General features: G+C 48.0%; 1 protein-coding gene across 10 annotated transcripts in view; it reads left to right on the top strand.

The window, feature by feature from the left end:
- LOC115166741 (C-myc promoter-binding protein) overlaps positions 1 to 15144 on the top strand; it is a 151525-nt gene that overhangs the window by 80395 nt on the left and 55986 nt on the right. For all 10 annotated transcript variants that reach the window (XM_029720494.1, XM_029720498.1, XM_029720495.1 and 7 more), the window contains 2 exons: positions 14169 to 14302; positions 14892 to 15024. In XM_029720494.1, coding sequence (XP_029576354.1) covers positions 14169 to 14302; positions 14892 to 15024 — 267 coding nt within the window. The remainder of the gene's footprint in view (positions 1 to 14168; positions 14303 to 14891; positions 15025 to 15144) is intronic.

Below are 15144 nucleotides of genomic sequence, written 5' to 3'. Positions count from 1 at the left end.
ACCTTCCCTTCTGTAGTAAAACACAGGACAGTCCTCCTCTCTGTCTCTACCTTCCCTTCTGTAGTAAAACACAGGACAGTCCACCTCTCTGTCTCTACCTTCCCTTCTGTAGTAAAACACAGGACAGTCCTCCTCTCTGTCTCTGTTACCTTCCCTTCTGTAGTAAAACACAGGACAGTCCACCTCTCTGTCTCTACCTTCCCTTCTGTAGTAAAACACAGGACAGTCCACCTCTCTGTCTCTGTTACCTTCCCTTCTGTAGTAAAACACAGGACAGTCCACCTCTCTGTCTCTACCTTCCCTTCTGTAGTAAAACACAGGACAGTCCACCTCTCTGTCTCTGTTACCTTCCCTTCTGTAGTAAAACACAGGACAGTCCTCCTCTCTGTCTCTACCTTCCCTTCTGTAGTAAAACACAGGACAGTCCTCCTCTCTGTCTCTGTTACCTTCCCTTCTGTAGTAAAACACAGGACAGTCCACCTCTCTGTCTCTACCTTCCCTTCTGTAGTAAAACACAGGACAGTCCTCCTCTCTGTCTCTGTTACCTTCCCTTCTGTAGTAAACACAGGACAGTCCACCTCTCTGTCTCTGTTACCTTCCCTTCTGTAGTAAAACACAGGACAGTCCACCTCTCTGTCTCTACCTTCCCTTCTGTAGTAAAACACAGGACAGTCCACCTCTCTGTCTCTACCTTCCCTTCTGTAGTAAAACACAGGACAGTCCACCTCTCTGTCTCTACCTTCCCTTCTGTAGTAAAACACAGGACAGTCCACCTCTCTGTCTCTGTTACCTTCCCTCTTGTAGTAAAACACAGGACAGTCCACCTCTCTGTCTCTACCTTCCCTTCTGTAGTAAAACACAGGACAGTCCACCTCTCTGTCTCTACCTTCCCTTCTGTAGTAAAACACAGGACAGTCCACCTCCTCTGTCTCTACCTTCCCTTCTGTAGTAAAACACAGGACAGTCCACCTCTCTGTCTCTACCTTCCCTTCTGTAGTAAAACACAGGACAGTCCACCTCTCTGTCTCTACCTTCCCTTCTGTAGTAAAACACAGGACAGTCCTCCTCTCTGTCTCTACCTTCCCTTCTGTAGTAAAACACAGGACAGTCCTCCTCTCTGTCTCTACCTTCCCTTCTGTAGTAAAACACAGGACAGTCCACCTCTCTGTCTCTACCTTCCCTTCTGTAGTAAAACACAGGACAGTCCACCTCTCTGTCTCTACCTTCCCTTCTCGTAGTAAAACACAGGACAGTCCTCCTCTCTGTCTCTACCTTCCCTTCTGTAGTAAAACACAGGACAGTCCCTCTCTGTCTCTACCTTCCCTTCTGTAGTAAAACACAGGACAGTCCTCCTCTCTGTCTCTACCTTCCCTTCTGTAGTAAAACACAGGACAGTCCACCTCTCTGTCTCTGTTACCTTCCCTTCTGTAGTAAAACACAGGACAGTCCTCCTCTCTGTCTCTACCTTCCCTTCTGTAGTAAAACACAGGACAGTCCACCTCTCTGTCTCTGTTACCTTCCCTTCTGTAGTAAAACACAGGACAGTCCTCCTCTCTGTCTCTGTTACCTTCCCTTCTGTAGTAAAACACAGGACAGTCCTCCTCTCTGTCTCTGTTACCTTCCCTTCTGTAGTAAAACACAGGACAGGTCCACCTCTCTGTCTCTACCTTCCTTCTGTAGTAAAACACAGGACAGTCCTCCTCTCTGTCTCTACCTTCCCTTCTGTAGTAAAACACAGGACAGTCCACCTCTCTGTCTCTGTTACCTTCCCTTCTGTAGTAAAACACAGGACAGTCCACCTCTCTGTCTCTACCTTCCCTTCTGTAGTAAAACACAGGACAGTCCACCTCTCTGTCTCTGTTACCTTCCCTTCTGTAGTAAAACACAGGACAGTCCACCTCTCTGTCTCTACCTTCCCTTCTGTAGTAAAACACAGGACAGTCCACCTCTCTGTCTCTGTTACCTTCCCTTCTGTAGTAAAACACAGGACAGTCCTCCTCTCTGTCTCTACCTTCCCTTCTGTAGTAAAACACAGGACAGTCCACCTCTGTCTCTGTTACCTTCCCTTCTGTAGTAAAACACAGGACAGTCCACCTCTCTGTCTCTACCTTCCCTTCTGTAGTAAAACACAGGACAGTCCACCTCTCTGTCTCTACCTTCCCTTCTGTAGTAAAACACAGGACAGTCCTCCTCTCTGTCTCTACCTTCCCTTCTGTAGTAAAAAAACAGGACAGTCCACCTCTCTGTCTCTGTTACCTTCCCTTCTGTAGTAAAACACAGGACAGTCCTCCTCTCTGTCCTCTGTTACCTTCCCTTCTGTAGTAAAACACAGGACAGTCCACCTCTCTTCTCTACCTTCCCTTCTGTAGTAAAACACAGGACAGTCCACCTCTCTGTCTCTACCTTCCCTTCTGTAGTAAAACACAGGACAGTCCACCTCTCTGTCTCTACCTTCCCTTCTGTAGTAAAACACAGGACAGTCCACCTCTCTGTCTCTGTTACCTTCCTTCTGTAGTAAAACACAGGACAGTCCTCCTCTCTGTCTCTACCTTCCCTTCTGTAGTAAAACACAGGACAGTCCACCTCTCTGTCTCTACCTTCCCTTCTGTAGTAAAACACAGGACAGTCCACCTCTCTGTCTCTACCTTCCCTCTGTAGTAAAACACAGGACATCCCCTCTCTGTCTCTACCTTCCCTTCTGTAGTAAAACACAGGACAGTCCACCTCTCTGTCTCTACCTTCCCTTCTGTAGTAAAACACAGGACAGTCCTCCTCTCTGTCTCTGTTACCTTCCCTTCTGTAGTAAAACACAGGACAGTCCACCTCTCTGTCTCTACCTTCCCTTCTGTAGTAAAACACAGGACAGTCCACCTCTCTGTCTCTGTTACCTTCCCTTCTGTAGTAAAACACAGGACAGTCCACCTCTCTGTCTCTACCTTCCCTTCTGTAGTAAAACACAGGACAGTCCACCTCTCTGTCTCTGTTACCTTCCCTTCTGTAGTAAAACACAGGACAGTCCTCCTCTCTGTCTCTACCTTCCCTTCTGTAGTAAAACACAGGACAGTCCTCCTCTCTGTCTCTGTTACCTTTCCCTTCTGTAGTAAAACACAGGACAGTCCACCTCTCTGTCTCTACCTTCCCTTCTGTAGTAAAACACAGGACAGTCCTCCTCTCTGTCTCTGTTACCTTCCCTTCTGTAGTAAAACACAGGACAGTCCACCTCTCTGTCTCTGTTACCTTCCCTTCTGTAGTAAACACAGGACAGTCCACCTCTCTGTCTCTACCTTCCCTTCTGTAGTAAAACACAGGACAGTCCACCTCTCTGTCTCTACCTTCCCTTCTGTAGTAAAACACAGGACAGTCCACCTCTCTGTCTCTACCTTCCCTTCTGTAGTAAAACACAGGACAGTCACCTCTTGTCTCTGTACCTCCTTCTTAAGTCCCCTCTCTACCTTCCCTTCTGTAGTAAAACACAGGACAGTCCACCTCTCTGTCTCTACCTTCCCTTCTGTAGTAAAACACAGGACAGTCCACCTCTCTGTCTCTACCTTCCCTTCTGTAGTAAAACACAGGACAGTCCACCTCTCTGTCTCTACCTTCCCTTCTGTAGTAAAACACAGGACAGTCCACCTCTCTGTCTCTACCTTCCCTTCTGTAGTAAAACACAGGACAGTCCTCCTCTCTGTCTCCTACCTTCCCTTCTGTAGTAAAACACAGGACAGTCCTCCTCTCTGTCTCTACCTTCCTTCTGTAGTAAAACACAGGACAGTCCACCTCTCTGTCTCTACCTTCCCTTCTGTAGTAAAACACAGGACAGTCCACCTCTCTGTCTCTACCTTCCCTTCTGTAGTAAAACACAGGACAGTCCTCCTCTCTGTCTCTACCTTCCCTTCTGTAGTAAAACACAGGACCAGTCCTCCTCTCTGTCTCTACCCTTCCCTTCTGTAGTAAAACACAGGACAGTCCACCTCTCTGTCTCTTACCTTCCCTTCTGTAGTAAAACACAGGACAGTCCACCTCTCTGTCTCTGTTACCTTCCCTTCTGTAGTAAAACACCGGACAGTCCTCCTCTCTGTCTCTTACCTTCCCTTCTGTAGTAAAACACAGGACAGTCCACCTCTCTGTCTCTGTTACCTTCCCTTCTGTAGTAAAACACAGGACAGTCCTCCTCTCTGTCTCTACCTTCCCTTCTGTAGTAAAACACAGGACAGTCCACCTCTCTGTCTCTACCTTCCCTTCTGTAGTAAAACACAGGACAGTCCTCCTCTCTGTCTCTACCTTCCCTTCTGTAGTAAAACACAGGACAGTCCCTCCTCTCTGTCTCTGTACCTTCCCTTCTGTAGTAAAACACAGGACAGTCCTCCTCTCTGTCTCGTTACCTTCCCTTCTGTAGTAAAACACAGGACAGTCCACCTCTCTGTCTCTACCTTCCCTTCTGTAGTTAAAACACAGGACAGTCCTCCTCTCTGTCTCTACTTCCCTTCTGTAGTAAAACACAGGACAGTCCACCTCTCTGTCTCTGTTACCTTCCCTTCTGTAGTAAAACACAGGACAGTCCACCTCTCTGTCTCTACCTTCCCTTCTGTAGTAAAACACAGGACAGTCCACCTCTCTGTCTCTGTTACCTTCCCTTCTGTAGTTAAAACACAGGACAGTCCACCTCTCTGTCTCTACCTTCCCTTCTGTAGTAAAACACAGGACAGTCCACCTCTCTGTCTCTGTTACCTTCCCTTCTGTAGTAAAACACAGGACAGTCCTCCTCTCTGTCTCTACCTTCCCTTCTGTAGTAAAACACAGGACAGTCCACCTCTGTCTCTGTTACCTTCCCTTCTGTAGTAAAACACAGGACAGTCCACCTCTCTGTCCTCTACCTTCCCTTCTGTAGTAAAACACAGGACAGTCCCACCTCTCTGTCTCTACCTTCCCTTCTGTAGTAAAACACAGGACAGTCCTCCTCTCTGTCTCTACCTTCCCTTCTGTAGTAAAACAGAGGACAGTCCACCTCTCTGTCTCTGTTACCTTCCCTTCTGTAGTAAAACACAGGACAGTCCTCCTCTCTGTCTCTGTTACCTTCCCTTCTGTAGTAAAACACAGGACAGTCCACCTCTCTGTCTCTACCTTCCCTTCTGTAGTAAAACACAGGACAGTCCACCTCTCTGTCTCTGTTACCTTCCCTTCTGTAATAAAACACAGGACAGTCCTCCTCTCTGTCTCTACCTTCCCTTCTGTAGTAAAACACAGGACAGTCCACCTCTCTGTCTCTGTTACCTTCCCTTCTGTAGTAAAACACAGGACAGTCCACCTCTCTGTCTCTACCTTCCCTTCTGTAGTAAAACACAGGACAGTCCACCTCTCTGTCTCTACCTTCCCTTCTGTAGTAAAACACAGGACAGTCCACCTCTCTGTCTCTACCTTCCCTTCTGTAGTAAAAACACAGGACAGTCCACCTCTCTGTCTCTACCTTCCATTCTGTAGTAAAACACAGGACAGTCCACCTCTCTGTCTCTACCTTCCCTTCTGTAGTACTGTCTCTACCTTCCCTTCTGTAGTAAAACACAGGACAGTCCACCTCTCTGTCTCTACCTTCCCTTCTGTAGTAAAACACAGGACAGTCCACCTCTCTGTCTCTACCTTCCCTTCTGTAGTAAAACACAGGACAGTCCACCTCTCTGTCTCTACCTTCCCTTCTGTAGTAAAACACAGGACAGTCCACCTCTCTGTCTCTACCTTCCCTTCTGTAGTAAAAACACAGGACAGTCCACCTCTCTGTCTCTACCTTCCCTTCTGTAGTAAAACACAGGACAGTCCACCTCTCTGTCTCTACCTTCCCTTCTGTAGTAAAACACAGGACAGTCCACCTCTCTGTCTCTGTTACCTTCCCTTCTGTAGTAAAACACAGGACAGTCCACCTCTCTGTCTCTACCTTCCCTTCTGTAGTAAAACACAGGACAGTCCACCTCTCTGTCTCTACCTTCCCTTCTGTAGTAAAACACAGGACAGTCTAGAAATAGAAGTTCAGAATTATTTTACAGCATTTGTATCTTTTTATAGTGTCTCTGTTACCTTCCCTTCTGTAGTAAAACACAGGACAGTCCTCCTCTCTGTCTCTACCTTCCCTTCTGTAGTAAAACACAGGACAGTCCTCCTCTCTGTCTCTACCTTCCCTTCTGTAGTAAAACACAGGACAGTCCACCTCTCTGTCTCTACCTTCCCTTCTGTAGTAAAACACAGGACAGTCCACCTCTCTGTCTCTACCTCCCCTTCTGTAGTAAAACACAGGACAGTCCTCCTCTCTGTCTCTACCTCCCCTTCTGTAGTAAAACACAGGACAGTCCTCCTCTCTGTCTCTACCTTCCCTTCTGTAGTAAAACACAGGACAGTCCTCCTCTCTGTCTCTACCTTCCCTTCTGTAGTAAAACACAGGACAGTCCACCTCTCTGTCTCTGTTACCTTCCCTTCTGTAGTAAAACACAGGACAGTCCACCTCTCTGTCTCTACCTTCCCTTCTGTAGTAAAACACAGGACAGTCCACCTCTCTGTCTCTGTTACCTTCCCTTCTGTAGTAAAACACAGGACAGTCCACCTCTCTGTCTCTACCTTCCCTTCTGTAGTAAAACACAGGACAGTCCACCTCTCTGTCTCTACCTTCCCTTCTGTAGTAAAACACAGGACAGTCCACCTCTCTGTCTCTACCTTCCCTTCTGTAGTAAAACACAGGACAGTCCTCCTCTCTGTCTCTACCTTCCCTTCTGTAGTAAAACACAGGACAGTCCACCTCTCTGTCTCTGTTACCTTCCCTTCTGTAGTAAAACACAGGACAGTCCACCTCTCTGTCTCTACCTTCCCTTCTGTAGTAAAACACAGGACAGTCCACCTCTCTGTCTCTACCTTCCCTTCTGTAGTAAAACACAGGACAGTCCACCTCTCTGTCTCTGTTACCTTCCCTTCTGTAGTAAAACACAGGACAGTCCTCCTCTCTGTCTCTACCTTCCCTTCTGTAGTAAAACACAGGACAGTCCACCTCTCTGTCTCTACCTTCCCTTCTGTAAGTAAAACACAGGACAGTCCCACCTCTCTGTCTCTGTTACCTTCCTTCTGTAGTAAAACACAGGACAGTCCACCTCTCTGTCTCTACCTTCCCTTCTGTAGTAAAACACAGGACAGTCCACCTCTCTGTCTCTACCTTCCCTTCTGTAGTAAAACACAGGACAGTCCACCTCTCTGTCTCTGTTACCTTCCCTTCTGTAGTAAAACACAGGACAGTCCACCTCTCTGTCTCTGTTACCTTCCCTTCTGTAGTAAAACACAGGACAGTCCTCCTCTCTGTCTCTGTTACCTTCCCTTCTGTAGTAAAACACAGGACAGTCCACCTCTCTGTCTCTACCTTCCCTTCTGTAGTAAAACACAGGACAGTCCACCTCTCTGTCTCTACCTTCCCTTCTGTAGTAAAACACAGGACAGTCCACCTCTCTGTCTCTACCTTCCCTTCTGTAGTAAAACACAGGACAGTCCACCTCTCTGTCTCTACCTTCCCTTCTGTAGTAAAACACAGGACAGTCCATCCTCTCTGTCTCTCTACCTTCCCTTCTGTAGTAAAACACAGGACAGTCACCTCTCTGTCTCTGTACCTTCCCCTTCTGTAGTAAAACCCAGGACAGTCCTCCTCTCTGTCTCTGTACCTTCCCTTCTGTAGTAAAACACAGGACAGTCCACCTCTCTGTCTCTACCTTCCCTTCTGTAGTAAAACACAGGACAGTCCACCTCTCTGTCTCTACCTCCCCTTCTGTAGTAAAACACAGGACAGTCCTCCTCTCTGTCTCTGTTACCTCCCCTTCTGTAGTAAAACACAGGACAGTCCACCTCTCTGTCTCTACCTTCCCTTCTGTAGTAAAACACAGGACAGTCCACCTCTCTGTCTCTACCTTCCCTTCTGTAGTAAAACCACAGGACAGTCCACCTCTGCTGTCTCTACCTTTCCCTTCTGTAGTAAAACACAGACAGTCCACCTCTCTGTCTCTACCTTCCCTTCTGTAGTAAAACACAGGACAGTCCACCTCTCTGTCTCTTACCTTCCCTTCTGTAGTAAAAACACAGGACAGTCCACCTCTCTGTCTCTGTACCTTCCCTTCTGTAGTAAAACACAGGACAGTCCACCTCTCTGTCTCTACTTCCCTTCTGTAGTAAAACACAGGACAGTCCACCCTCTCTGTCTCTGTACCTTCCCTTCTGTTAGTAAAACACAGGACAGTCCCCTCTCTGTCTCTACCTTCCTTCTGTAGTAAAACACAGGACAGTCCCCTCTCTGTCTCTACCTCCCTTCTGTAGTAAAACACAGGACAGTCCACCTCTCTGTCTCTTACCTTCCCCTTCTGTAGTAAAACACAGGACAGTCCTCCTCTCTGTCTCTACCTTCCCTTCTGTAGTAAACACAGGACAGTCCACCTCTCTGTCTCTACCTTCCCTTCTGTAGTAAAACACAGGACAGTCCACCTCTCTGTCTCTACCTTCCCTTCTGTAGTAAAACACAGGACAGTCCACTCTCTGTCTCTACCTTCCCTTCTGTAGTAAAACACAGGACAGTCCCACCTCTCTGTCTCTACCTTCCCTTCTGTAGTAAAACACAGGACAGTCCACCTCTCTGTCTCTGTTACCTTCCCTTCTGTAGTAAAACACAGGACAGTCCACCTCTCTGTCTCTGTTACCTTCCCTTCTGTAGTAAAACACAGGACAGTCCTCCTCTCTGTCTCTACCTTCCCTTCTGTAGTAAAACACAGGACAGTCCACCTCTCTGTCTCTGTTACCTACCTTCTGTAGTAAAACACAGGACAGTCCTCCTCTCTGTCTCTACCTTCCCTTCTGTAGTAAAACACAGGACAGTCCACCTCTCTGTCTCTACCTTCCCTTCTGTAGTAAAACACAGGACAGTCCACCTCTCTGTCTCTACCTTCCCTTCTGTAGTAAAACACAGGACAGTCCACCTCTCTGTCTCTACCTTCCCTTCTGTAGTAAAACACAGGACAGTCCTCCTCTCTGTCTCTACCTTCCCTTCTGTAGTAAAACACAGGACAGTCCTCCTCTCTGTCTCTACCTTCCCTTCTGTAGTAAAACACAGGACAGTCCACCTCTCTGTCTCTGTTACCTCCCCTTCTGTAGTAAAACACAGGACAGTCCACCTCTCTGTCTCTACCTTCCCTTCTGTAGTAAAACACAGGACAGTCCACCTCTCTGTCTCTGTTACCTTCCCTTCTGTAGTAAAACACAGGACAGTCCACCTCTCTGTCTCTACCTACCCTTCTGTAGTAAAACACAGGACAGTCCACCTCTCTGTCTCTGTTACCTCCCCTTCTGTAGTAAAACACAGGACAGTCCACCTCTCTGTCTCTACCTTCCCTTCTGTAGTAAAACACAGGACAGTCCACCTCTCTGTCTCTGTTACCTTCCCTTCTGTAGTAAAACACAGGACAGTCCCACCTCTCTGTCTCTACCTTCCCTTCTGTAGTAAAACACAGGACAGTCCACCTCTCTGTCTCTGTTACCTTCCCTTCTGTAGTAAAACACAGGACAGTCCACCTCTCTGTCTCTACCTTCCCTTCTGTAGTAAAACACAGGACAGGTCCTCCTCTCTGTCTCTACCTTCCCTTCTGTAGTAAAACACAGGACAGTCCACCTCTCTGTCTCTACCTTCCTTCTGTAGTAAAACACAGGACAGTCCACCTCTCTGTCTCTACCTTCCCTTCTGTAGTAAAACACAGGACAGTCCACCTCTCTGTCTCTACCTTCCCTTCTGTAGTAAAACACAGGACAGTCCTCCTCTCTGTCTCTACCTTCCCTTCTGTAGTAAAACACAGGACAGTCCTCCTCTCTGTCTCTACCTCCCCTTCTGTAGTAAAACACAGGACAGTCCACCTCTCTGTCTCTACCTTCCCTTCTGTAGTAAAACACAGGACAGTCCACCTCTCTGTCTCTACCTTCCCTTCTGTAGTAAAACACAGGACAGTCCTCCTCTCTGTCTCTACCTTCCCTTCTGTAGTAAAACACAGGACAGTCCACCTCTCTGTCTCTACCTTCCCTTCTGTAGTAAAACACAGGACAGTCCACCTCTCTGTCTCTGTTACCTTCCCTTCTGTAGTAAAACACAGGACAGTCCACCTCTCTGTCTCTACCTTCCCTTCTGTAGTAAAACACAGGACAGTCCACCTCTCTGTCTCTACCTTCCCTTCTGTAGTAAAACACAGGACAGTCCTCCTCTCTGTCTCTACCTTCCCTTCTGTAGTAAAACACAGGACAGTCCACCTCTCTGTCTCTACCTTCCCTTCTGTAGTAAAACACAGCGAGTCTCTCTACTCTGCATTACAGCTGGTCTTTCATTGTGGATCGTTATATCCAGGTTTCATGTAGGGAGGGAGGGAGGGAGTGGGGAGGGAGGGGGGCAGGGAGGGAGTGGGGCAGGCAGGGAGGGAGTGGGGAGGGTGGGGGGGCAGGGAGGGAGTGGGGCAGGCAGGGAGGGAGTGGGGAGGGAGGGGAGGCAGGGAGAGAAGCAGGGAGGAAAGCAGGGAGGGAGGGAGGGAGACAGGCAGGGAGGGAGGGGGGCAGGCAGGGAGGGAGGGAAGCAGGCAGGGAGGGAAGCAGGCAGGGAGGGAGGCTGGGGCGAGGGAGGCTGGGGGGAGGCAGGGAAGCAGGCAGGGAGGGAGGGAGGCTGTGGGGGAGGCAGGGAGTGGGGAGGGAGGCAGGGAAGCAGGCAGGGAGGGAGGCTGTGGGGGAGGCAGGGAGTGGGGAGGGAGGCAGGGAAGCAGGCAGGGAGGGGGGCAGGCAGGGAGGCAGGCAGGAAGGAAGGGAGGCAGGGAGGCAGGCCTTCTCTCCCTCCCTCCCTCCTCCCTCCCTTCCTCGATCCATCCTTCTCTCCCTACTCCTTAAGTATATCGGGTTAAATCACCAGAAGGGCTTATCTCAATGACACCCTCACTGCACTGTGGTGTCCCAGAGAGGAACACACACACACACACACACACACACACACACACACACACACACACACACACACACACACACACTCCCTCAGGGAGCTCCATGTCCAGATCAGCTGAACTCAATGTTCTCGACCAGAAACAGAGAAACACAGCCTCTCTCTGCAGTCCAAGCTTTAGCTTGTGTCTTTGTGTCTTTGTTTTGGACTTGTCTCCTCCAACAGAGGAAGTGTAGCCTCTGGCAGGTTTTACATCCTCACTGTCTCTTGGCTGTCTCTCTGGCTAGTGCAGCTCTAGTACAATACTAAACACTCAGACTGTAACACACTGTACAACCACACCTTAATCATTTTATTTTAAAGTGCTTCTCAACATGGGAAAACATCTCATTTCATGCTCAGTGATTGTTTTAGTAATAAAGTGGAAATGGTTTCCAGCAGTAGAGGAAAGATTCCACACTAATGAGACGTTTACCCAGAAGAAGAAGAGACCAGACAGACACTGTCGCTGTGAAAACTAACAATGTTTTAACTAAGAAAATACCGCCTTAACCTCAACCATCTGCTCCCACACTAAATACATCCTCACTCTTCTGCTGACCTTTAACAGCTTGAATTCACCTCTTTCACCACTGACCCGTTTAACCATAACCTTAACCCTTTAACAGCTTTAATGGAGTCACTGACCCGTTTAACCATAACCTTAACCCTTTAACAGCTTTAATGGAGTCACTGACCCATTTAACCATAACCTTAACCCTTTAACAGCTTTAATGGAGTCACTGACCCTTTAACCATAACCTTAACCCCTTTAACAGCTTTAATGGAGTCACTGACCCGTTTAACCTTACCCTTTAACAGCTTTTAATGGAGTCACTGACCCGTTTAACCATAACCTTAACCCTTAACAGCTTGAAATGGGAGTCACTGACCCGTTGAAACATTAACCTTAACCCTTTAACAGCTTTAATGGAGTCACTGACCCAGTTAAAACCTTAAAACCCTTTAACCTTTAATGGAGTCACCTGACCCGTTTAACCTTAAAAACCCTTTAACAGCTTTAATGGAGTCACTGACCCTTTAAAACCATAACCTTAACCCTTTAACAGCTTTAATGGAGTCACTGACCCATTTAACCATAACCTTAACCCTTTAACAGCTTTAATGGAGTCACTGACCCATTTAACCATAACCTTAACCCTTTAACAGCTTTAATGGAGTCACTGACCCGTTTAACCATAACCTTAACCCTTTAACAGCTTTAATGGAGTCACTGACCCGTTTAACCATAACCTTAACCCTTTAACAGCTTTAATGGAGTCACTGACCCATTTAACCATAACCTTAAAACCCTTAACACGCTTTAATGGAGTCACTGACCCGTTTAAAAACCATAACCTTAACCCTTTAACAGCTTTAATGGAGTCACTGACCCGTTTAAACCATAACCTTAAACCCTTTAACAGCTTTAATGGAGTCACTGACCCGTTTAACCTTAACCCTTTAACAGCTTTAATGGAGTCACTGACCCGTTTAACCATAACCTTAACCCTTTAACAGCTTTAATGGAGTCACTGACCCATTTAACCATAACCTTAAAACCCTTTAACAGCTTTAATGGAGTCACTGACCCATTTAACCATAACCTTAACCCTTTAACAGCTTTAATGGAGTCACTGACCCGTTTAACCTTAACCTTTAACAGCTTTAATGGAGTCACTGACCCATTTAACCATAACCTTAACCCTTTAACAGCTTTAATGGAGTCACTGACACGTTTAACCATAACCTTAACCCTTTAACAGCTTTAATGGAGTCACTGACCCATTTAACCATAACCTTAACCCTTTAACAGCTTTAATGGAGTCACTGACCCGTTTAACCATAACCTTAACCCTTTAACAGCTTTAATGGAGTCACTGACCCGTTTAACCATAACCTTAACCCTTTAACAGCTTTAATGGAGTCACTGACCCGTTTAACCATAACCTTAACCCTTTAACAGCTTTAATGGAGTCACTGACCCATTTAACCATAACCTTAAAACCCTTTAACAGCTTTAATGGAGTCACTGACCCATTTAACCATAACCTTAACCCTTTAACAGCTTTAATGGAGTCACTGACCCATTTAACCATAACCTTAACCCTTTAACAGCTTTAATGGAGTCACTGACCCATTTAACCTTAACCCTTTAACAGCTTTAATGGAGTCACTGGGGGGGGGGTTCCCTCACTATTCACTGCAGTGACAGAAAGTGTACAACACAAAGTGGAGTTTTATCTACTAACAGTTGACTTAACTTTAGAGCCTCATGTACATCATCAGAGAGAGAGAGAGAGAGAGAGAGAGGCTAGTCTCCTAGGATAGGGACTAGCTACACACAGTGAAGGACTGTCTCCTAGGATAGGGACTAGCTACACACAGTGAAGGACTGTCTCCTAGGATAGGGACTAGCTACACACAGTGAAGGACTGTCTCCTAGGATAGGGACTAGCTACACACAGTGAAGGACTGTCTCCTAGGATAGGGACTAGCTACACACAGTGAAGGACTGTCTCCTAGGATAGGGACTAGCTACACACAGTGAAGGACTGTCTCCTAGGATAGGGACTAGCTACACACAGTGAAGGACTGTCTCCTAGGATAGGGACTAGCTACACACAGTGAAGGACTGTCTCCTAGGATAGGGACTAGCTACACACAGTGAAGGACTGTCTCCTAGGATAGGGACTAGCTACACACAGTGAAGGACTGTCTCTTAGGATAGGGACTAGCTACACACAGTGAAGGACTGTCTCTTAGGATAGGGACTAGCTACACACAGTGAAGGACTGTCTCCTAGGATAGGGACTAGCTAGACACAGTGAAGGACTGTCTCCTAGGATAGGGACTAGCTACACACAGTGAAGGACTGTCTCCTAGGATAGGGACTAGCTAGACACAGTGAAGGACTGTCTCCTAGGATAGGGACTAGCTACACACAGTGAAGGACTGTCTCCTAGGATAGGGACTAGCTACACACAGTGAAGGACTGTCTCCTAGGATAGGGACTAGCTACACACAGTGAAGGACTGTCTCCTAGGATAGGGACTAGCTACACACAGTGAAGGACTGTCTCCTAGGATAGGGACTGACTAGTGGATACAACACTAAGGCCTGGTTCCCTTCCAGCACATGACCTGTTTCATGCCCCTCCCCTCAGGTGGACAGCGATAAGCCAGATGAGACCAGGCTGATAGAGATCGACGAATCACAGCGCAGCGAGCACACAGTCTTCATCACACCCCCAGAACTACCCCATCTGCCTGATGGAGAGGAGCACCCACTCTGCTACAGGTGCTGAACCCACTGTGTCTGTCTGTCTGTCTGTCTGTCTGTCTGTCTGTCTGTCTGTCTACCCCAGTGTGTTCTGCCTCCCCCAGCTATGTGTTAACCCCAGTGTGTTCTGCCTCCCCCAGCTATGTGTTAACCCCAGTGTGTTCTGCCTCCCCAGCTATGTGTTAACCCCAGTGTGTTCTGCCTCCCCCAGCTATGTGTTAACCCCAGTGTGTTCTGCCTCCCCCAGCTATGTGTTAACCCCAGTGTGTTCTGCCTCCCCCAGCTATGTGTTAACCCCAGTGTGTTCTGCCTCCCCCAGCTATGTGTTAACCCCAGTGTGTTCTGCCTCCCCCAGCTATGTGTTAACCCCAGTGTGTTCTGCCTCCCCCAGCTATGTGTTAACCCCAGTGTGTTCTGCCTCCCCCAGCTATGTGTTAACCCCAGTGTGTTCTGCCTCCCCCAGCTATGTGTTAACCCCAGTGTGTTCTGCCTCCCCCAGCTATGTGTTAACCCCAGTGTGTTCTGCCTCCCCCAGCTATGTGTTAACCCCAGTGTGTTCTGCCTCCCCCAGCTATGTGTTAACCCCAGTGTGTTCTGCCTCCCCCAGCTATGCAGGTTTCCCAGTGTTGAGTGTTGATCTGTTTGACCCCATGGAAGGCCTCCGACCCCCTGCCTCTCGCCTGGCTGCCCGACAGAGCTGCCCAACCAGCCCCGCACCCATGTTCAGACGCACCAAACAGGTCAGCACACACACACACACACACACACACACACACACACACACACACACACACACACACACACACACACACACACACACACACACACGTGCACACAATACACACAGACACAATACACAC

Source organism: Salmo trutta, chromosome 29, assembly GCF_901001165.1.
Source record: "Salmo trutta chromosome 29, fSalTru1.1, whole genome shotgun sequence".
NCBI classification, from domain to species: Eukaryota; Metazoa; Chordata; class Actinopteri; order Salmoniformes; family Salmonidae; genus Salmo; species Salmo trutta.
Note: the sequence above shows the minus strand (reverse complement) of the source record. Positions and strands in the feature narration are given on the sequence as shown.